The sequence below is a fragment of the Molothrus ater genome, chromosome 7, assembly GCF_012460135.2.
Source record: "Molothrus ater isolate BHLD 08-10-18 breed brown headed cowbird chromosome 7, BPBGC_Mater_1.1, whole genome shotgun sequence".
Classification (NCBI taxonomy): Eukaryota; Metazoa; Chordata; class Aves; order Passeriformes; family Icteridae; genus Molothrus; species Molothrus ater.
In genome coordinates this window covers 23,019,361-23,040,635 of record NC_050484.2, presented here as the reverse complement: position 1 = coordinate 23,040,635, position 21,275 = coordinate 23,019,361, and the positions used below count along the sequence as shown (strand labels likewise).

Sequence of the window (21,275 nt, the reverse complement as noted above, 5' to 3'; positions counted from 1 at the left end):
AAGCGAAGACCCTGCTCCAAGCATCCCAGGAGGCTACAGGAGTGAAAGGGCTGGGGGTCATGCACTCCCCCCAGGTTAGGGCACTCACTTTCGTTCCTGGGGGTCCAAGTCACAGAAGGTGACAGTATTGAGGGGGTAGTGTCTTCGGAAGAACAATCTGAAACACAAAGCAGGGAATATCAGGGCCAGGGAAGCTTCACCACTGTCTCACCACAACCCAGCTCCACCAGCCCAGGGGACACTGACATAGGTCTCCCATAGGATGTTCCAAGAGTCAAGGACAAAGCCCAGCCATGTCCATGACCAGGTTGATGCCATTCTAGGGACATCCTTCACCAACACACTTCCTGAATCACAGCCCTGTGGGCTTTAGGAATGAGCCAACACTGGCTTTTGGCCAGAGATGTGGCCATGGAGGCTCTTACTTCCTCTGGTTGTCCGTTAAGGTGATGCCTTGTGCGGAGACTTTGAAGTGAACAATGGTAGCTGTGGGCGTGGGGTCAGCCACCAGCGTCTCAGCAACAGCCTTCGAGATGGCCTGGGGGCCTGTCAGAGACTCCATCTCCACTGAGTTGATGAAGAGGACATTGCAGGCTGGAAAGGGAGACAGCAGACATGGAGTCAAGCAGTATTCCAAGCCAAGCTCACCTCACAACAACCCCTCTCAACTCACCTGCACCCTGTTTGAGGAGGTCCGTGGCTGAATTGGTTGCTGACGCAGAGTCTTTCTTTTCCTCCATGGGATCTAGGAGACATGGGATGGTTACTGGTGCTCCCTGCTTGGAAACCTACCCCCTCCCTGCAGGCTGTGAGGACAGATGCAATGCTCTTACCTCGGTCAGGAATGACCAGCTTGCAGGGCAGGGCCAAGGGCGTGATGGAGTGCTGGTACACCAGCGCTGAGAGACAGCCTGGGGAGAGAGGGAAGATGGTCAGCACAGGGCCAGTGTTGCCAGGTGAAGAATTGTTTGCACCTGCTGGGTTAATACAATAATCCTTTTGCAAAATCATTGGGCTATGGAACCGCACAATCCAAACTACGATAACCATTAACCAAAGAAAGGAACAAGAAACTCCAGCTTTCCCTGATTAGGTCACCATTGCTCTGGGGGGATGGAAACAGGCTTTTAGGTGGGTTTCCTCACTAATGGTCCTAATGCCACACATGGCAGTTCCTCTCACTGAAATCACCATGTAGCCCTCCACAGACAGCTCAGGGAGGGGACAGAGGTGCCAGGGCCACTTTAGGAACAAAAAATGCAGCAAAGGTCTTCATGCAGCTCCTCAGACAACATTAGTCATGGAATAAATGGAACAAGGGGAGCCCCTGCCCTCCACCCTCCCAGCAGCATTAGCTGTCCTACACGTGTCTGTAGATAGGTATGTACCTATGCATACAAGCATGTTTGTGTGCTCTCATGAGTGTGCATGAACACAGAGGCTCCAAAAGCCCGCAGCATTCAGTTACACAGGGACAAGAGGCAGTAACAGGCTCTCCCAGACAGCTCTGCTTTGACAGTAGGCAAGGCTCTCCCAACCCAACCCCACATGTGGAAAGCACACTGGGGGGACTTACCAAAATTAGGCTCGTTGGGGCATCCTTTTAGTTTCACACCTCGTGAGCTTGTCTCGATGAGGAAGTGCCTCACCAGCTCATTGGCCAAGTCTCCTGGGAAGAGATGAGAGGTTCTCACACCACAGCCACCCTCCTCCTATTACTATGCAGTACCATTAAGGAACCAGTGCTCCAGCTCAAGAGATGGGTCCCTAACACTACACACACCCTCCTCAAATCTGTCCCTTTGCACATGGTCAACCCCCAGCCAAGCTGCCCCACAGTGCTGGTGGGCTGGAGAGGCTGTACCCATTTCATTATACTGAAGTCCAAGATGTAGGTGCTCCTGAGCCCTCCACAGCTCAGGGCAGAGGATGCCTGGTGCTTCCCTGTGCCCTGGGAGGCAGGGATCCTGCCACATCAGCACATACCCAAGGGCATGACTGGCTCAGCAGCCCCAGCTGCCCGCTCGCCCTGGCTGAACGATGGAAAGCATCTCGGCGTGGGAAGGAGAAGGGCACACAATACCTTTCTTGTTCTGCTGCATGACCGTGGGAGGCGGAGAAGCAACTTTCATGGCAAGGCCATAGGCTCCCCGGAAGGAGTGGCTGTCCCGGATGATGAAAGCCCCCGGCTCCCTGTCCTTGAGCAAGGCAATGGCTGCAGGAGAGAATGGCAGAGCTCAGACAGGCACAGTGAGAACCAACACACCCTGAAGAGACCAGCAGGTGTAGGTTGGACAGGGTGCCCCCGCTCTCATAGCCAGGCACCACAATATTACTGTGCCTCCTGCACGTCTGAGTGGGTTGCCAGGATGAGGCTCATCTCCCCCCACCTCCCCTGCCCTTGTGTGGGCATCTCCAGTTCCCACCCTGCCTATGTCTGAGCAACCAAGTACTGGAGAGCAAACAGGAGCCAAGGCCCAAATGCTGGGACCATGCCCCTGAAGGCATCCTGCCGCCTCCTTGTTCTCCCCGCTCTTTTTAGCCATGTTTCCAAGACCTCTGAGCATTATTAGCTCAAGATCCAGGTGTTTTGCACCCTAAACTGCAAACACAGATCCACAGCACACTGCGGGGACTGGAGCTCTTCTACCAAGGGGAAGGTTTGAAGAGCCCACATCACACAAACCTGCAGCTGAATGGGGTTTCGACCCCCATCCAACCCTTGCTAATCCCTGTGATTCCAGATACATCCCAACTCCCAACCCTGTGTCATCTACTTACCCTGCTCCCTAGAGATGTCTGGTTTGTACCAGTACTTGGAAGTATCCTGCACAAACTTGACATTGGCACGAGTCTCAGGACTGATGTCTGCAGGAAAGGGAAGACAAGAAAAAAGTTAAAAGATGCTGTATCTGAGACTCTACATCCAACCAAAGCATTAATACGTCCACCTCCTTTCAGATCCAGCACATTGCACTAACCTCAGCCCAGTTCCCCATACCCACACAGGGTATCACTACCTGGAGCTTATGGGGCTGCTGGGCATCTAAAGCTAAATCCAAGCTCAAGAGGTCTCAAAGGGCTGTGTGTCAGATGAGCCCCTATGGTACACAGCCAAAGATGAAATGGGAATTCTTCATTTAAAAGAAGCTGGCCAGGTGAAATAAAAACTGTTGGAGGAAAGAGGTATGTCTGGAGGTGCCAGAGAGATCCTGACTTCAGAGGACCTTCACTGCTCTCTGATGTTCAAGATTTGGATCACACTTCATAAAAGTAAATTTATTCCCTTATCTTTGCTCTGTGAAGAGGAACTGGACAGGTCAATCTACCCTAGGCAAAGCAGCCCCAGCCTGGCTGTGCCTTGTTCAGTGCCCACCAGAGGCACAGCCCCAGCGGGAGCTGGTCCTCTGGCTGTGAAGCTGTCATTTACTCAGGCAACACTTACAACCACCTGCTTTCCAAAAACAACCAGGCAAACAACCAAGAGGATTGGATAGCATCTCTGCTGGAGACATGTTATCAACCCTCAGCAATCTGGTTACCTTCGGAGAGGCAGGGGGCTCACTCCCCTCTCCAAGCAGCTTGTTAATTGTTACAGGTTTTAATTGCTCATGCTTCCCCCCTGGGAAAGGTCCTTGGCCGCGGGAGTCACAGGGCCCGGATGAGTGCCAGAGTGCCCACAAAGGGCTGCCTGCTCAGCAGAGAAACTGGCCCAGCAGCCGGAGCCACCGCTGCCCCACAGCTTTATTCCCCTGCTCCTATCAGCCCAATCTTGACGTCACCAAGGTGTCTGTAACCAGAGCTGGCAAAAGTGTACCAGGCAGGATGGCACCTGGGGCATGGCACCATCGGAAATGAGGAGGCAGTGGGGTCCCAGTAGGGTAAGCCCTCTGGGAATGGGGCCAAGAGGTCAGTGCATCCCCACGGCAGAGAAAAATCGCCTCCAGGAGCTTTGATCTCCTCATACACGTCTCTGGAAGCTGTTTATGCCAGAGATGCTAGTCGGTGTTTTTCCTGTTTGGATTTGTCAGAAAGTGCAGGAAATGGCCCCAGCCCCAGCGGTGCCTTTGGTTTGCGGATGGACAGGAGGGGTAAATCAGGACATGGCTGCAATCCCTTTCCTGACAGCCAGCAAGGAGGAGGAGGGGAGAGCCCTGAGTAGGGCAGGGGGACGTGGGAACCTCCAAGAGCATCCCTTACCTGGCATGGAGAACTTGGAGAAGTCCGGCAGAGTGTGGGAGAAGGCGACGGCGCTCCCACCGCTGGGGCTGGACATGCCGCTGGAGAGGGGAGAGGACACCTTGCCGTTGACAGTGGCATAGTTGGGGAGGCTGTTGGAGCGGTCCCCAGCCGACATGCGCCGCTTCTCAGGCAGAGCAGGCTGCGAGGTGGGGCTGCCCTGGCGGTAGGCAGCCGAGTCCGGGGAGGAGGAGTGCGGCGTGCTCGTGCCGGGGTAGTATGCCGGGGAGACGGGGAAGGACGGCGTGGAGGGGGGCTGGTAGCCAGAGGAGCTGCTCTGCCGAGACAGGGTCAGGTGCCTTTCCTCTGGGCTGGAGTAGCCATACAGGGGGCTGCCAGGGGATGTGGCTGCCGCTGCTTGGTGCCTGGACAGGCTGGGGCTGCCTGGTGGGGCCACCAGGTTGCCATGGGCCATCACAGCATGCCTGCCCAGCCCAGGGCTGCCAGGAGCAGCGCTCATGCTGGGGTTGATGGCTCTTCGCCCAAAGCCAGGGCTGGGCGGTGTATTCGTAGCCACTGTCCGGTGCAGGCTGCGGGGGCTCCCTGGCAGAGTGTGGACCCCCACCACATTGACCTGGGGCTGTGGCCGAGCTTGGGGTTCTGGCTGGAGGCCAGCTCGGCCATCAGGGTAGTCGGGGCTGCTGTATGCCGAGCTCGGGACCCCTCCTTGGACCATTGCAAATGAAGATGGAGACGAGTTTTGGTAGCTGCTGTGAGCAGAGGGCATCTGAGAGCCAACAGGCGAGCGGTACAAGGGCTCAGCTGAGGCATGGGGAGGTGTAACCGTGCCATGGGGGCTGCCTTCCGACGGGTAGCTGCGCAGGGAGGCCCTAGGGAGAGATGAAGAAAGGTAGAATTCAGCTCCATCGCTGCTGACTGATACTGGCACCTTCCTGCATGTGGCACACAGGGAAACTGAGGCAACAGAGCCAGTCAGCTACTTGGTTGTTCAGAGGCAACTGTGGGATGTGTCCAGCCAGCTTCATGGAAGCAACTAGAGGCAGCTTTATCTCCACCATGAATCCCAGTTCCATCTCAAAGTATGACTCTCTGGGGAACAGAGCCATTTTCCAGCTCTGCTCCCAGCAAACCCCTGATTTATTCTGCCCTGCCAGCCTGCATGGTTGCAGAACACCTCATGGCAGGGTAGACAGGGACAGGGACAATGGCTCCATCTCACCCCAGAGGACTTATGCTCAGCCTAACGCAGGGCTAGGGGTTAGCACAACCCATCCCTCCTCCCACTCCAGGGTCCAGGTGAGAGGTCTCTGAGGTCCAGTAACCACCAAGTAACCAGCAGTGACCCAGATTTGTGTTCTCGGGGCACCAAAGTGTACAGCTGGCCAGGATACCCAGACCCTGCATGGAGAGATGTGGGTCTTTGCAAAGGCAGTTTCCATGTGGGAACAAGCACCATCCCTGGAGATGTTCAAGAAACAACTGAACATGGCACTTAGTGCTCTGATTTAGTTGGCTGGGTGGTGTTCAGTCAAAGGTTGGACTCAGTGAGGATCTTGGATGTCTTTTCCAACCCTAATGATTCTGTGACTCTGTGATTCTAAGCCTGTGCACCAGGCAGGGTTCAGCCCCAGCCCCACCAGTCCCTGGGACCTGCTCCCACTGCCTTACCCATCCATGCTGTGAATAGGGCTGCTGGTGGAGACAGGGCTGGGAGCGATGAAGGAGTTGGAGAAAGTGCCATTTCTGGTGGGCACCTCTGGGCCTCCGGGCTGGGCAGCAGGCTGGGCAGCGGGCAGTGTCCCTCCCCTGCCCGTGGTGGCTGTGCGCGCCACTGACTCCACATAGCTCCTGGGCTCTGCAGCAAGAGAGAAGTGAAAACAGATGAGCCTACAGCTTGCACGGGAAAGGGGCCACACCCTTCCCAGGACCCACATTTCACACCAGTGAAGATGCTTGAGCTGACCTCCTCCAGCTGAACATTTGTCCCTACCTCTTCCACCAGGGGTTGTACAAAAACACATCTGGCTCATTCAAGACCTTGAAGTTGCTTCAAGAATGCTGAAGACCCCAGCCAGGACATGGGGAGGGGAGTCACCTCTTCCTCTGAGGGGACTGGAACATGGGACCACAATCCCTTTGCCTCAGCCCCTTCACCCTGCTCTGAGTCAGCGTCCCTCCCACCCAGGATGCCACAGAGAACACGTCCTGCTCCCTGTTCATCCACAGCCCCTAAAAATAGAGCCAGTGACACTGCCCAGCCTGCGCTGACTCACACAGGACTGGTGACAATGCCCTGTGCTCCCTGCCCTCTGCAGCCCACCTCTGCCAGCCATCTCCAGCAGCAGACCAGAGGGCAACTCCAGCTATTTCCACTGCAGCATCCAACACTTTCACTCCCAGCCCAGCTTGAAACCAGAGCCCACGAGCAAGAAAAGCAATTTTCCTTTAGAGCCGCCAAGCTGTCCCGTGCCAGGAGCAGCGGGCTGGGCTGGCCATTACCAGCCATGGCAGACACCAGACCCAGTCCTCTCCTGTTCCACCCAGGCTGGACCCCATCCCTATGACAGCCCCCACAGGCCCCACCAAAAGCTGCACCAGAGGAAGGGGCTGCAGCTTCAGTCCCATTCCCCAAAGTCCTGCAGCCATGTCACACCTCAGCCTGCCCTACACAACATCCACTGGCATCAAATCCAATGGGCCAGGCAGCCTTGCTGGTCCCTGGCTCCAGGCTGGCCATGCTCAAAGCAGCTCTGCAGTAGTAATTAGCATTACAAACATTATTATTGTTATTATTAGTCATAACAGCTGGGCTCTGGCTCAGCCTGCTGGCAAGCTGGCCTGCTCACCGTCAGCAACGCCAATGCACAGCTCCACGTTCCGAGCTGGAGCAGAGACATGCAAGGAAAAAGACTGTCATAGGTCCCACTCCTTCCCCCACAGCATCTCTGTGCCCCATCTGTCTGTGGAGAGGGGAGGAGGAGTCCCTCCCTTGGGCTGATGTCCCTGGCCAACAACCCTAGGAAAGATCTGAGCCAAATCCAGACCATGGACCTCTACACAGGCTGGGTACCAGCATCTAAGGCAGGACATCCTGAGTGACAGGGATGAGGCACTACCCAGGGCAGCTGCAAGAAATCCATTGCAGCTTAGGTAATTAAATTAATTTCACAGCTACTCACTTTTCCCCTTCCCAGCTCCCCAGCCCAGACTAAAATTAGCCAGACAGTACATATGAGTCAGCCTGCAAGAGGTTAGGACCATAGGGCTGTGAAAATTCCAGCCCCTCCTAAAAAGGCAGGAGCAGGGGCCTTGGGGGCTGTGCCACAGTGAGGTGTGTGGCCATGGGCACAGGTTCCAGCACACTAATTCAACACAGGACAGGAGAAAAATTAGGAAGTTTCAGGCAGGATTTTTTTAGGCTGAAAAATCTGATCTTGCCTCCTTGTGTTTTTTTGGAAGGGACTCTGGAGATGGGAAAATGGGTGGGAAAATAGAGAAACTCTGAGTCACCAAGGAGATGGGCATTTGTTTGAATCCCAAATCCGAGCAGGGCTGCACGCTGGCCAGAAATCCCCAGTGCTGCATCTGTGTCAGGCTGTTTTAAAGCCTCCTCAGAGCTGACAGCCACATCCCAAGCTCCCACACTGCCACAGCATCTTCCAACCCCATACAGAGGGCAGCCATTCCAGCTGGGATCTGCTAGGCAGAGCACAGAGGGGCAGGGACTGCCCCCCTGGAGTGTGGCTCCTGGAATGTGTGGCTAAGTGCAGAGGGCCCTAAGCCAGCAGTAAGCCAAAACACCAGTCCCTTCTCAGAACTGTAAATTCAATGCCCAAAAATATAATTTTACAGAGGATGAATTAGGGCTGGAGGCCCATTGTGGCCACTCAGCCTGGGCAATGCAGGGTCACTGGACATCCTTGCTTGGGGGTCAACCATCATGCAAGGGGACAGAGATGCAGGACAGCTTGAGCCCCTGAGGGTTTAGCGGGAAGGAGAGGAGAGGCAATGTTTGAGTCTTTGGAGGCTTAAAGCTGCACAGAAATGGTAAAGATTGGGGGAACTTACGGGGTAAAAGCCTGGTTTTATCCCAGCTTTGCTTCCTTTAATGTATCCCAAAAGCCATAATTGAAAAATCAGTTCTGAAAGTAGAACATTTTTTTCAAGCAAATACTTTCTCCACTATGACACAGTGTTCAGGTTTTGGTTGTGTGCATTTTGAGAAACTTCCAAGGAGAAATGCTGATGGCTGCTAGGGCTAGAGGAAGCACCACACCCACCAAGAAGAGACACTCTTTCCCCAAAACCCATCCTGAACATACAGTTCCTCATCCCAGCTCAGAGGGCGCAAAAATGCATTAAAGGAGGAAGCAAAACCACCCAACAACCGTTACCTAGCAGGCAGCACTCCAAGGAATCACAGCCACTCCCAAAGCCTCTGTCCCCACACGAGATGTGCCGTCCCAGTGCCTGCGCCGTCAGCACAGCCACACTTGAACTGATGTCCCAGCTCAGCCCCATCTTTGGCATCCCCAAAGTGGCACAACCCAGAGACAGGAGAGGTGGGGGGAATGTGGGCAGCTGCCTAATGGGCAGGAGATGTGCACCAGCTGCTGGTGCTGCACCACTGCCCAGCCGGCCGTGCTGGCAACACACTGGTGGCCTCTGCGCCTGCTGACCTTTTGTGCTGCACTTTGGTTTATTTTCACTCTGAATGGCAACAGCAAAGCCAAAAGGGGAGGGAAGGAGACTAAAACTGGGCCTGTTGCTCTCAGATCCCGCCAGGCTTATCCAAAGCTGGCTGTAGCGTGCCAGCATCCCCAGTGTGCCAGCAGTAAGGAGGCACCTCACTGACAAAGAGCTCTCAGTCCCCAGGGATGACAGCCATACAGTGTGACAGACCTTCAGGTCCAACTTGGACACTGAGAAATCTTACCACGACACAAGGCATGCTGTGCCCTTCCTCTAAAGGGAGCAGCACAGGCAAGACTCAGGCTCCTACATCCCTGAGGCACAGCACAAGGGAAGGCTGCTGGAACAGACACCTGGGCTTGCTCTGAGGGACAGTCCAGCAGTGAGGTTGCATGAGGAAGAGAGATGCAGAGAAAGAAAAGCCTTTCTTACCTTCTTCAGAGTCACCGCCTGCTTCCCCTTCTAGCTCTGAGAGATGGAGGGGCAGGGGAGTGATGGGAGTGGGAAGAGGAGGAAGGGAGGTGTGAGACAGAAAGAGAAATCAGAGTTAAGCAGCTCTGCCTTGCTCAGGCAGGGGCACAAAGAGCACAAAGGAGAGCCCCACACCTCCCAACACTGGAAGTGCTCCAAACTGAAACCCGGCCTCAGACACCCCCACATCACATCAACATCCCAGAAATGATGTCCAGAACTCAGGAAGTTGGCTTCAGATGGGAAAGAGAGAACACTGCAGAAGAGAGTAACCAAAGGGCTGCTCCAAAAAGCCCAGCAAGCACCAAAAAAGCATCAGCTCACCCTTGAGGGCAGAGGGATAAGGGTCTTGCAGTGTGAGCTCAATCAACCTGTGGCCCCCAGGCTCAGATGGGTTTGAGAAGGTCACACTCAGCCCTGAGCTGGCTCAGGAAGGGGCCCTGGGTGCTGGGGTGCAGTAAGGTCTGGCTTGGCAGGCTACTTCAGGACACGTCCCCAGGACAGCAGGGCCTTTGCACTTAAAAGACTGCTGTCCAGGATGGAAAGAGCTCTGGATATTGTTCTGGCTGACAGGCTCAACTCCCAGAGAGCAAACTGTCTCCAGCTGTCCTAGGGAGGAGAAGGAATGTAGGGGCTGGGAGAGGGAAGAGTATGGGGCTGGGCAGGAAACAGGGCCACAGGGTTATCTACTAGCCTTCACTGCTGAAGACCCTCCTGTGTGGAGCCCCCCAGAGCAGCACCAACACCCCCCAGGCCTACACAGTCCCAGAGGCCCCACAAAAGGGAGGTGGAAGTGCCTTCTCCAAACTAGGGACCCTTCCAGGGTATCCTCACAGATGCCCCCACAAAAAGATCTGCCTGCAGTCCCCACTCATGTCACACTCACCTCCCACTGGATGCAGCAGGATCTCAGCCGGGTTGTGGGGCTTCAGCCCCAGTGCTGAGAGCGGGGTCTTGGCCAGGCCAGGGGGAGAACGCACTGTTGGCACAGTGGACACGAGAATGTTAGTGCAGGGTGGGAGGTGATGCCTCAGAAAGGCTGGAACTGCCCATGGGTTCAGAACCCTGTAGCCCATCCCACCCACTGGCTGCAAGGAAGGGCTGCTGAGAACATGAGATGCCCTCATATGAAGCAACACCCTGTAGAAGGATGCTGATCCTCCTCTTCATTTGGGAGAGGATACAGGGAAGGAGGTGACTGGGAACAAGCCCCCTGCCCCATTGCAAAGCTGGCAGGATGGAGAAAGGGGACAACTCCCATCAGGAAAGGCCCAGACCCCATCTCCCAGCACCATCCCTATAAAGCCCCACCATAAACACATGAAGCCCCTTTCATTTCCCCTATGTGAGCAGCCATCCCAACCCAGCTCTCCCACACCTGAACCCCTTTCTACCAATCCCCACATCTGGCTGAGCTGGAACCCAGCTGTCCAGAGCAGCTCATCACCCCCACAAAATGGACAGGAGGACTGCCAAAAAACCCCTGCTCTCCAGACCAGCTCAGTGGGTGGATGGGGATGTTCACACAGAGGGCTGGCAATGCACATGTGAGTTCTGCACCCCTGTGCCCAGACATACACACCAGGAGGAGCTGTGTATGTGTGTATGGCTATGGTATGGATGGTAGTGGGGTTTCACAGGGCAGGGCAGACCGCCCCAAGCAGATTGCACCTCCTCCCCCTCCTACCCACTGGGTTTGCCCCATCTCCCTGATGCCGTATTTTCCCGTATCAGGGGAAACCTCAGGGCATCATCTTCAGCAAGAGAGACCAAAGGGCACGAGCCTCCAGCAGTGTCTGACTGCTGGCACAGGCACAGGGCCTGTGGCGAGGCTGGGAGGCAATGGGTGGTGGGAGGTCCAGAGGAAAGCCAGACCCTTGCCCTAAGGCCAGGTCCACCCAGCAGCCTGGGGCTGGAGCAGCTGAGCAGCCAAGTTCCTGGGAAACTAAGACAGCAGCACCTTCCCCAGTGGGTGTCTGATTCCCTCCAATCCAGCTGACCCCAAGCCACAATGTCAGCTCACACCTCAGCTGGCTGATGAGCAGCAGGGTCCTCACAGGGCCAGGAATTCTCCCAGGACCACCATCTCCCAACAGAGGGGAGTTGCTCCCATATCCCTCAGGGCCACTTTGGCAAAGCCTGAAAGCTGCAGCTTCAAGCTTCCCAGGCTTCCCTGGCTGGTGCTGGATAAGCAGCACTGTCTTGGGACCACGACCCCAGCAAGGCTGTTCCTGTCACCTCTGCAAGTGACTCATCTCCCAGAGCCACTGAGCCACTGCCAAAGGAGCTGCTGCTGCCCCGGGGCCGAGCTCTCAGTCCCCAGGAACAACAGGGCCATTTCCGAGCTGCCAAGCACCCAGCAATGCTCCCACACTCATCTCCTCATCCCGAGAGACAGGGCTCAAATATCAGAGGATTGCAGGGAAGGAAGAGCAACAAAACTGTTAAGTTTTCCAAGCCCTGTAGGCTGAGCTGTGGGGGGCAGGTGGCTTCACTGCAACCTGGACATGGCATCAGAAGGGGCTGTGCTCAGCCCAAGCATCCCCAGCCCTAGAGCATCCCTCAGCCTTCAGCCTACAGAAGTGTTTTAGAGGGCATGGGGGGGCTGTCATCTTTTTAATGGGTTTCCCAGTTGACTGGCTGCTCCATTGCACTGCTCTGGCCCGAGTCGTGCTGTGCTGACGTGTGGCTGCTCCTCAGGGCTCGTCGCTCAAGCTGGTCACACAAACCCAGTCCACACAAACCCACCACAACTGAGACAGGGCAAGTCAGAACAGAGACGCTGCACTGGAGGAGCAGAGCAGCAAAAGATGCAGCATGCAAAGAGCATCCCAGCCTTCTGCCCCTCCTGCCTTTGAAATTGTGAGCAAGAAGTGATGTGGTATGAGTCTGCTCTCCTGATCTTCAGTCCCTCCTGCCTCCCTCCCACTCGCCTGCCACTGCAGTTTTCTCTTCATGCCATGCCAGTAGGAAAAATGGGGAGATGCAGGATGGGATGATGTCATAGCATGCCTCTCTCCCCATCCCACCTTGGGATCCCAAAAAAATAACACCCCAGTGAGCGGAGGGTGGGGAAAAACCAAGAAGAGTGTGCCACGCATGTGAAGCTGAGGTAAGTGGGATGCTGACAGTAGCATGGAGTGGCAGGATGTGGAGGAGAAAGGAAGATGGAGAGGAGGAGTGGTTAACATGGTGGTGGGTGTTTGGAACCTGGAGCTGTCTGACCCTTGGCAAATTTCTGGCTTGCCCAGAGCCACCCACCGAGCCCCTCTGCCTCCCAGAGGCATGGCACTTACAGGTGTTGGAGTAAGGGGTTTGTGGTGACACAGGGAAGGCTGGGGTGGGGGGAGAAATCTCACCGCCGCTGGAGGGTGGGCTGGTGGGGGAGGCACCCTCCATCTCCTCGAAGGCTTCCTTGTAGCTGTGGAGGTGAGGCTGGGGAGAGCAGGAGAAAGAGTCAGTCCCATCCCTATGATGGGCACAAACCTCTAGGACACCCCAAGGAGAGGGCAGAGGGGGCAAAGGGAAGGGTTTCACCTCCTCCCTGCTAACCACCACCCCCACCACCACAAAAACCACCGACTGACCCCTAGCTCTGTGGATGCTGTGAATGCTGACCAAGCCATCCCCCTCCCTGGAGGCACATCTCCCCAGTCAGCACCCCCCAGCCCAGCAGTCCTCTACTCCAGCCCACCTCTTTGGGCCTCCCTCCAGGGTTGGCTGCGATGGTGCTGACCACCTCAGGTGAGAGCACGGTGGGGCTGCGGGGCGAGCCGGGCTCCGGGGAGCTCTTCTCATAGTGGCTGTCGCTGGGAGTCCGCTTGCGGGCAGGAACAGCGCTCTCCTCCAGAGGCTTCTCCCGGGACTGCACCCCTGCAGGGCAAGCACAGGGTGGCACAGGGGTGAGCAGCTGCCAGCTGAGGTGGGGACCAGCAGGAGATGCTTCAGGCCTGACCTGAGAGGTCTCAGCTGCAGCACGCACCTGCATCAAAGCCCCAGACCAGCATGGGTAGCTGGAGCAGATACACCCTACAACAGTGACCAGGTGATAGAGCAAGGCAGGGTTGTGGCTAGTGGCTGAAATGCTGCACTAGCCCTCCCAAGCACCATTAGATTTTCAGGGACAACCTCCAGCAGTGAGTGCAAGGGGCAAGAGCATCCTGATATTAGTCCAGACAGCGCATCCCTGCAGAGCAGGGAAGAAACAGGGCCTCCCGACAGCATCATAGTGGGAAATGACCAAATCAGCCAGCACAAGGACAGCTGTATTCAGCCTGCATCCCTGCACCCACAGCCAGATGTGGCTTCAACCACAGCAGTGGAAAAAGCCTGGTTTTGTGAATCCCCAAGGCAGAGGGAGCACTGGATAAAGAAGAAAGAACTCATCAGAGGAATAGTGCAGGGAACCCTACAAAAACACTGCTGCTCTGTCCCCAGTGCAAAGCCTCTCTAAACGGAGAGATGAGCATCTCCCCTCCATCTCCCCCCAAACATCTTTCCCAGATCCCAGCAGCAGGAGCCACCAATGTCCACAGGCTGGGGGGAAGAACAGAGCAACCAAGTCATCACAGGAGATTGGGTTTCTTGGGCTGTAGAGATAGATCTCCTTGGCTGGGATAAAGCCCAGGAACACAGACAAAGTTGGCACAGGGCAGGGCAGCTCAACTCTCCCAGCACCTGACAGTGCCCAAACACACTTTCTATCCCACCTCGCCTGGCTAAGAGGTTACTCTGGGCTCATGGATGATGGTGCTGAGTTCAGTGCACAGCAACCCCACAGAGTACCATGGGCACAGCTCAGAGCCCCGTGGGACTCACACTCCTACCCCCTAGCAGAGGTGACAACACTGTCCCCCTGTCCCCTCTACTTTTCCCACAATCGTTGAGCACTCGGGCTCCTCTTGGTCAGCACATTAGGCAAGAAAAAAAGAGAAAAAGGAGAAAAAGAAGAAAAAAAAAAAAAAAGGGAGAAAGGCCAGCATCACGCTCCAGGAAATGCACTTTTCAAACACCAACTCCTTTCCCACGGGCTGGCGGAGGAAAACCAGCCATCAGCTGCTTCCCCTCACTCCCGGGGGCTCCGCATGGGACCCACGCCTCGCACCCGCTGCCCTCCCCTCCTCGCTGCTCGGCGCACACACCAGAGCCTTCCCGGCCCGGGGCAAGGGCTGCCAGGGCAGCGGGGAAGGAGGTGGCCCGGGCGCATTTCTAAATAATCGGCCCAGTGAATGGCAACAACAATAAAATCGCGGCTCGGGGGGAGAGGCGGCCAGGCTGCGAGGCGGGGGACTCGAGCCAACGGGGCTGGCTCCAGCCGCAGAGGCGGCCTGGAAAATTCCACTAAGAGCAGCTTTGAAACACAACTCCCGATCCTTTCTGCAGGTGCTCACCGGCACGGGAGATGGCCATTAAAAAGACCCGTGGAGAGAACAGGGGGACCGGGAGGGTCCCTGGGAAGCTGACTTGCGGGTATGGGCAGCACTGCATAGGGCCACCCCATATCTTTTGTCCTGCTCTTCACTTTAAGGGAAGAAAAAAAAGAAGGAACTGAAGCTCGCAGTTGGGAGCACAGGGAAAAACAAGATACAGGAGGGGAAAAAAGCAAACTCTCATATTTTCTTTTTTCCTTCTACTTTGTGCACTATGGGCTCTCCTGAACACTGCAGGAGCATCAGCAGGAGGATCCCTTGGCCCATTCCAAAGTGAGCTGCAGGGCCTGAGCACTTCAGAGAGGCAGGGACTGTCTCCTCGAGCTGTGCATGACTGCCTTGCTTTGCAGTTTTCATTTGGGAAGCACTAAACTCGGCAGATGGATGGAGCCTGGCTATCCGTGCACATCACACATCTGCAGCATGGGACTCCCTCCCCTGCTCCGTCCCCAGGGCTTCACGTCACCTAACCACAGGGTGCTGGATCTGGCCCCTTGGGACACCCAGGAGCTCAGCAAGCCCAGGCTGCTCTGCTCCCCAGACATGGAAAGCAGCCGGGGCCACAGGGAGGGGAGGGAGAAGAAGGGAAAAAAGGGACTCATTGTTCAGGAGCGGAGAGTGGGAAACTTCACAGGCCGCCCGGAGCAAAGCCTGGAGGAAACCCAGGCTCTGAGCATGGCTCCCCCGACCCCCTGGGTGATTTATGGGATGGAAACTATGCTTGAAAAACAAACTCTCCTTTCCCCAGCTTGCTTTGCCCCCTCAGCAGACACACAGCCTCCCTTAGCCACAGTACTGTCACTGGACTCCCAAGGACGCCGTGGCTGGCTGCAGGATGGCAGATTCCTATTCACAAAGGGGGAGCAGGAGCCTGCACCCCACTCCTCACCCTCTCACCCAACACCTGCGGCACTGCCACTCCTCCTGCTGCTCATTTAAGTACCTCACCTAGTACCAACCCACTGCCCTCAGACTCAGCACAGCTCTAGGGCTGTGGAAGGGCAGGGAGCACAACAGCTGGGGAAGGAGGAAAGAGGAGCAATGGCAAACCCAGGTAATTTTGCAGCTGGGGAGCCAGGTTTTAGGCCAATCAGGAGGCAGCTGCTTTTAGGCCATGAGATTCTAGAACTACTGCCAGGCAAGAGCCAGGTGACATCCCCACAGTGGACAGGAGAGAACAAAGAAGCATCCCAAGGCCCTTGGGATGTGAATGGGGACACACAACACCCAGGGAAGAGAGATGCAAACTCACTCCCTGCCTGCATGAGGAACAGATGCTGTCCTGTGCTGTTCCTCACCAGAGCCCAACTCACCCCATCCTGGCACAGACTGCTCCCCACGTCCTGCCTGATTACCACAAATGGGTACGATAAAATACCTTACTCTGTGCTGGGGACTGGGAGGGTTCAAACTTCTTTGGTCCTCCTGGGGAGAAACCCGAGGTGCCAGTGGGGAGAGAAAGGTCACACAGAAAGATGGTGACTCCCCACTCCATCTCCCACCTTCTCCTTGCCCTGCAACAAGTGGATGCACAAGCACCAAGCAGGTGACCAGCACACATCACCCAGGGCAAACTCACCTTCAAGGAGCAAAAGTCACACTGCATAAAATCCAGCCTCAGCAGCCCACACCCTCCAGCTGCACACCAAGACATGGGGATCCCTAAACTGATGTAGGAGAGACCCTCCTGGGCTGACAACTGGCTATATCTGGGTTCTGTGGAGCTGCACCCCAGCCCTTGCTTCCCAAAGGGGTGAGCCATGGTCAGGGCAAAGCTTGGAGGGGGATGCAGCAAGGGTCCAGAACTGGCCCAGCAATGAAATCCCCACCAGCAAGCAGTGCCAGGCTTGGATGAGATGCAAAACCAAGCATGGGAAGGGGAGTCTGTACCCAGGGCCAGGGGCTCCCCCATCACTGGAGGAGCTCAATGGGAGCCCTGACCATCACGCTGCTGAGAAAAGGGACCAATCCTGCATGGAAATGGTCTCCTGAGCCTCCCTCCATCCCATATCCATGCAACACACAGATCACTCAGCATGCATAGAGGAGGAAGGAAGAATGAGAGGGAAGGAGCAATGAAGGGGAAGGAGAGAGAAAAGATGGGAAAAGGAAGGAAGGATGAGAGGGGGCAAGAATGCAAGAGAGGGAAGGAGAAGGATGCATGGGGAAGGTTGGAGAACAAGGAAGGAGGGAAAAGGAAGGAGGTGGAATGAACGAACCGGAGAAGGACCGCTGCTGGCTCAGAGGAGGACGGGGGACTTTGGTGCTCTTGTTGAGTTCCCTGAGCTTGGCGTTGTACTCTGCCAGCATACCAGGACAGGGAGTGCAAGGAGGGTAGGAGGTCACAGAGGACAGACACAGTCCCCCACAGAGAGAGGAAGGGGCAGACAGGACAAATGTCACGAGATACAACACGGGGGGAGAGAGAGAGAAAGAAGAGAAAATATTAGCTGGGGTCCAGCAGATGAGTCTGGGGTCATTTGGGGTCTGAAGGAGCTCAGTCTCTGCTTGGAGCTGCTTTTCCATCAGCCAACTTGCCTGGCTCCAGGCACCACATAAACCCATATGGGAAATCAATGGTGGCTCCTAGTCGTATATAGCCTTGTGCAACACCACAATTGCCCCATCACCATCTCTCAGGGGTGGCAGCATGCAGGTCCCCTTCATCACAGAATGCTCAGGGCTGGGACAAGACAGGGTGACCCCAGATGCCTTGCTAGGAGATGAGAGGGTCTTAAAGGATGACAGGACCACCTCCCCTCTGAGGGGAGATGCTGGGCATGCCAGCGCTGCCCTGTGCCATGTCTTCCCCTCCATCATCAGTGGGAAAAAGGAATGGGAGCATTCCCCCACCAAGAACGGAGGAGGTGTGAGATGCTCCTCATCTCTGTGCCAGGACACGCAGGCAATTTATAGCAGCAGGGAATGTAAACAAACATGTCCATGCCCCACGGTCCCCGCTGGCTGTCCCCTCCCAACGCTGCCTTCAGGACACCTTGTTCCCGCCAGAGGTCAGGCCACCCACTGTCCCCACCTCAGCACAGAAGGCCCAGCTCCAGCAGAGACAGGTGGCCACAGGCTGGGGACCATCCCCCACATGCCCCTCTCCTCCCTGGGAAGCCCAGTGACTACGAGGGGATGACAGTAACCCCAGCCCAGCCCTGAGGACCTGACTCCAAGTTGGGGAGATGGATGTTTCTGGTAGACACCATCAAAAGTCCATTTCCCACACACTGCAAATACTCTTCCTCCTCTCCTTAGAACTGTCTACTTTTCCAGCCCATTTTAATTCTTCATGTGGGGTGGCAGGGGAGGGCAGGCATGTGCTGTTTATAATATTAAATCCAGACATACAGCGCAGTTTGGGCATCCATGTGTCCTTAGGTTTGTTTAAATTCTTTGCAAAAGCCCCATGACCCTCTGTGAATCTAATCTGGATCACAGAGGTCAGGTCCAGACTCATGCAAACTTCCTCCAACAACTCTATGACCCTCCTCAATCCCATTCCTGCCACTTGCACCCCTCCTGCCCCCCACCCTGTGACTCAGTCCCCACTCCTGGGAGGCTGATGCTGTTGGATTTTTCCAGCCAAGCCTTTTCCCCCTCCCTCTAATGCCGGGCGAGTTTCTGGACTGAGCACAGAGCTGGAAGGGACGGAGCTGCCAAGCCCCAGCATCACGAGCTGGCCCACAGCCCCAAACCCTTCCCAAATGTCACTCCATAATTGAACAACTGCAGCCGAAGCAGTCGGAAGGGAGGGCACCGAGCTGCCACAGCACCATGGCACCTTCTTTCTGGGCAGCTGGGACACTCTTGTGTCCCCAAAGCCACTAAGCTAGAGCTGCAGGAGTGCAGGGGATTGGTGGATGCAGCTTGCCCTCCACAGCGCAGAGCTAATGCCTTCATCCAGCCACAGAACTGACACTTGGCAGTGCACCCAGCCAAGCACCAAACCTCTCTGGTAGGGCTGGGAAATGTCTTCCCAGCCCCTGACCACTGCCCCACAGTTAGGTCCAGATTCAAACCACCCTGGGCCAAGCTGGGCAGAATTACAGCTGACAGACAAAAGCCTAGTTCCCAAAAGCCTAGTCCCCACTCCAGCAGCACCCCAGCTGCCCAAGGAGGAGGTCTGAGCACCACCAAATCCAGGGGGTAAAGAAGAGACTGAAATCAGGGATGAGCACAGAGACATCAAACACAAGACAAGTGAAGTTCTCTGCTGGGACCCTATACCAGATCATGCTCCAGGCAGGGAGAACATCATGTCCAAGTGGGGTCCAGGCAGGACAACCTCAGCCAGAGATGAAAACATTTTCCCAAACCCTCCATATTGTCCCCAAAAGAAAGATATTCCCCAGAGATCCAGTGACTGGCCCTGCCACCTAGGGACAGACCAGCCCTGTTACCCTAACATGATGGGGGGATTTGACACCCTCAGCCACCCTCTCCCCGCTCTGGGCAATGCTGCTGCAGACAGCAAGCTGCAAGGAGGATCTCAGCAAAGAGCAGCACAGGCTGCTCCCCTGCCCTGCATGTCTCCATGGCAGGGGGCTCAGTCCCAAGCCCAGATCCAGCACAGACAAGGAGTCTCCACATCGCTTATCCCCAGCTCTACCATGCATGCCACCCCTGTGTGCTCCAGCACCTCGGGACATGCGATCCTCCCCATCCCCCCTAGGAACCAAAGGATCCTACCTGCCACCCTGTGGGCCACCAGGCCCTCCAGATTCAAGGGCTCTTCTGCCGACCTCGACAGGTCTTCATAGCTCTCCGGTCCCTTCAGGGGCATCTGGTTTTGTGCTGGGACGGTGGGGGAAGGTGGGGAGGAGGTGAGTTGCTGCTGAGACCCCACAGGGCTGTAGCACGAGGTGCTGAGTGGGACAGTGCCCATCTGTGCTCCGGCCGGGGCATGGCTGTAGCTCCTGGGCTCTGGCAGCGGTGCCAGCTGGTAGCTGTAGGGCGAATAGGTTTCCCGATAATCATGCACCCCATAGTCCAGCTCTCCAGGAGAATAGGCTTTGCTCCCGGGCTCAGAGACCGCGGGGCTCACGGACGTGCCGAAGGACCTCGGCTGGGCCACCTGTGGAGTTGGCCGGGCGTAGAGACCAGCAATGGGCTGGGTGGAGAGGGAGGAGGGCAGGGGTCCGGCTGGCTTGTCCTGACGGGAGGTGGCAGGCACACTCTGTGACTTGTGGACGGCAGGTGCGAGGTCCAGCATGAGGACATCCAGCGCTTCAATGGACTGCTCAATCTCCCGGCGAGAGGGCGCCCGAGGGAATTCGGGCATGCTGTGGCTGTGCGGGGGCACCGTCTGCAGCGGGCTGGGCTGGGGGCTGCAGCTAGAGATGCTGGGGCTGTGGCTCTCCATGCCACCCTCCTGCAGCCGGGAAGGTGGCCGGCTTCCCCCTTGCTGTTGCCAGGAATTCAAGCCCCTCTGCACAGCCTCCCGGCTGCTGGTACTGCGAGCCGGGGCCTGGGGCAGCGCCGGGTTGGCGTCGTACTTGGCAGTGTCCACTGCCGGGAAGGACCGGGAGCGGTAGGTTCCGGGGTGGTCGTAGGCATACAGGTAGGGCTGGGAGCTGGGCAGTGGCTGAGGCTGGAGCCACCCTGGGGCGTGGGAGCCCGGTAGGCGCTGTGTGTAGCCAGCCAGGTGCTCCTGAGTGGATGCCGAGGGCCGCAAGGAAGGCAGCGTGTCACGGAGCTGGTGGCCCATCAGGGTGTTCTGGTTGTTGTAGGGGTAGCCACCGTTGGAGAGCGGCTCGCCATCATACAGCCCCTCCTTCAGCAGCTTCTCAGCCCCATTGCAGCTCGAGGGGCCATTGGGCAGGGAGGACAGGCTGCCCACCCGAGGCGCCTCCTGGTAGCCGGTCTCACTGGCAGTGGTGGTGCCATCCAAGGAGGAGAGCGTGCCCAGGCTGCCCACACTGTGCCCATCTTGGTTGGGCAGCTCATCATCCAAGATATCTGTCTCCCGCTCGGCCACCAGCGCCGCGGCATTCCCGTTGACGTGCACCTGAGCCGGCACCACGTGGCGGCCCGGCATGGTGGGCAGGCGTGCCGGCACGGGGCCGGGCACGTGGTTGTGCATGGGTGGTGCGCTCTCCAAGCCAAAGCCAACAAGGAGACGATCCAGCTCCTGCTTCTCCTCAGGACTCAGCACCGCCTGGCCACTGGGTGCCCCACTCACCCCCGGCTCATCGGTCCGGTCGGTCTTGGTGGAGGCGGTGGAGTTGCCTGAGTCGCTGCTCACCGAGAGTGTGTGCTCAACGTGGTTGGGCGCTGCCGAGAGCGGGAGTCGGGCAGCGTTGACGGCACCGGTGCTGCCGTGGAGGGAGTCTTTCTTCTTCACTTTAGCGTAGAGGCTCCCATCCAGGGGCCCTTGTGTGTGCCCAACCTCTGCAAGGGGAGAAACGAACACGAGACCCCAGATCAATTGCTGGCTCTCTGCATGGAGCTAATGGGTCCCATTAGCCGGTGATTTCG

The 21,275-nt window shown here is 56.7% G+C and overlaps 1 protein-coding gene across 2 annotated transcripts in view; it reads right to left on the bottom strand.

Moving 5' to 3' along the window:
* Positions 1-21,275, bottom strand: part of TNS1 (tensin 1) — a 69,034-nt gene that overhangs the window by 5,736 nt on the left and 42,023 nt on the right. For both annotated transcript variants that reach the window (XM_054515358.1, XM_054515357.1), the window contains 15 exons: positions 19,488-21,188; positions 17,012-17,092; positions 13,058-13,236; positions 12,660-12,798; positions 10,250-10,342; positions 9,325-9,360; positions 5,869-6,055; positions 4,201-5,069; positions 2,782-2,868; positions 2,084-2,215; positions 1,577-1,669; positions 834-911; positions 674-745; positions 426-594; positions 89-157 (listed from right to left, as the gene is read on the bottom strand). In XM_054515358.1, coding sequence (XP_054371333.1) covers positions 89-157; positions 426-594; positions 674-745; positions 834-911; positions 1,577-1,669; positions 2,084-2,215; positions 2,782-2,868; positions 4,201-5,069; positions 5,869-6,055; positions 9,325-9,360; positions 10,250-10,342; positions 12,660-12,798; positions 13,058-13,236; positions 17,012-17,092; positions 19,488-21,188 — 3,985 coding nt within the window. The remainder of the gene's footprint in view (positions 1-88; positions 158-425; positions 595-673; positions 746-833; positions 912-1,576; positions 1,670-2,083; positions 2,216-2,781; positions 2,869-4,200; positions 5,070-5,868; positions 6,056-9,324; positions 9,361-10,249; positions 10,343-12,659; positions 12,799-13,057; positions 13,237-17,011; positions 17,093-19,487; positions 21,189-21,275) is intronic.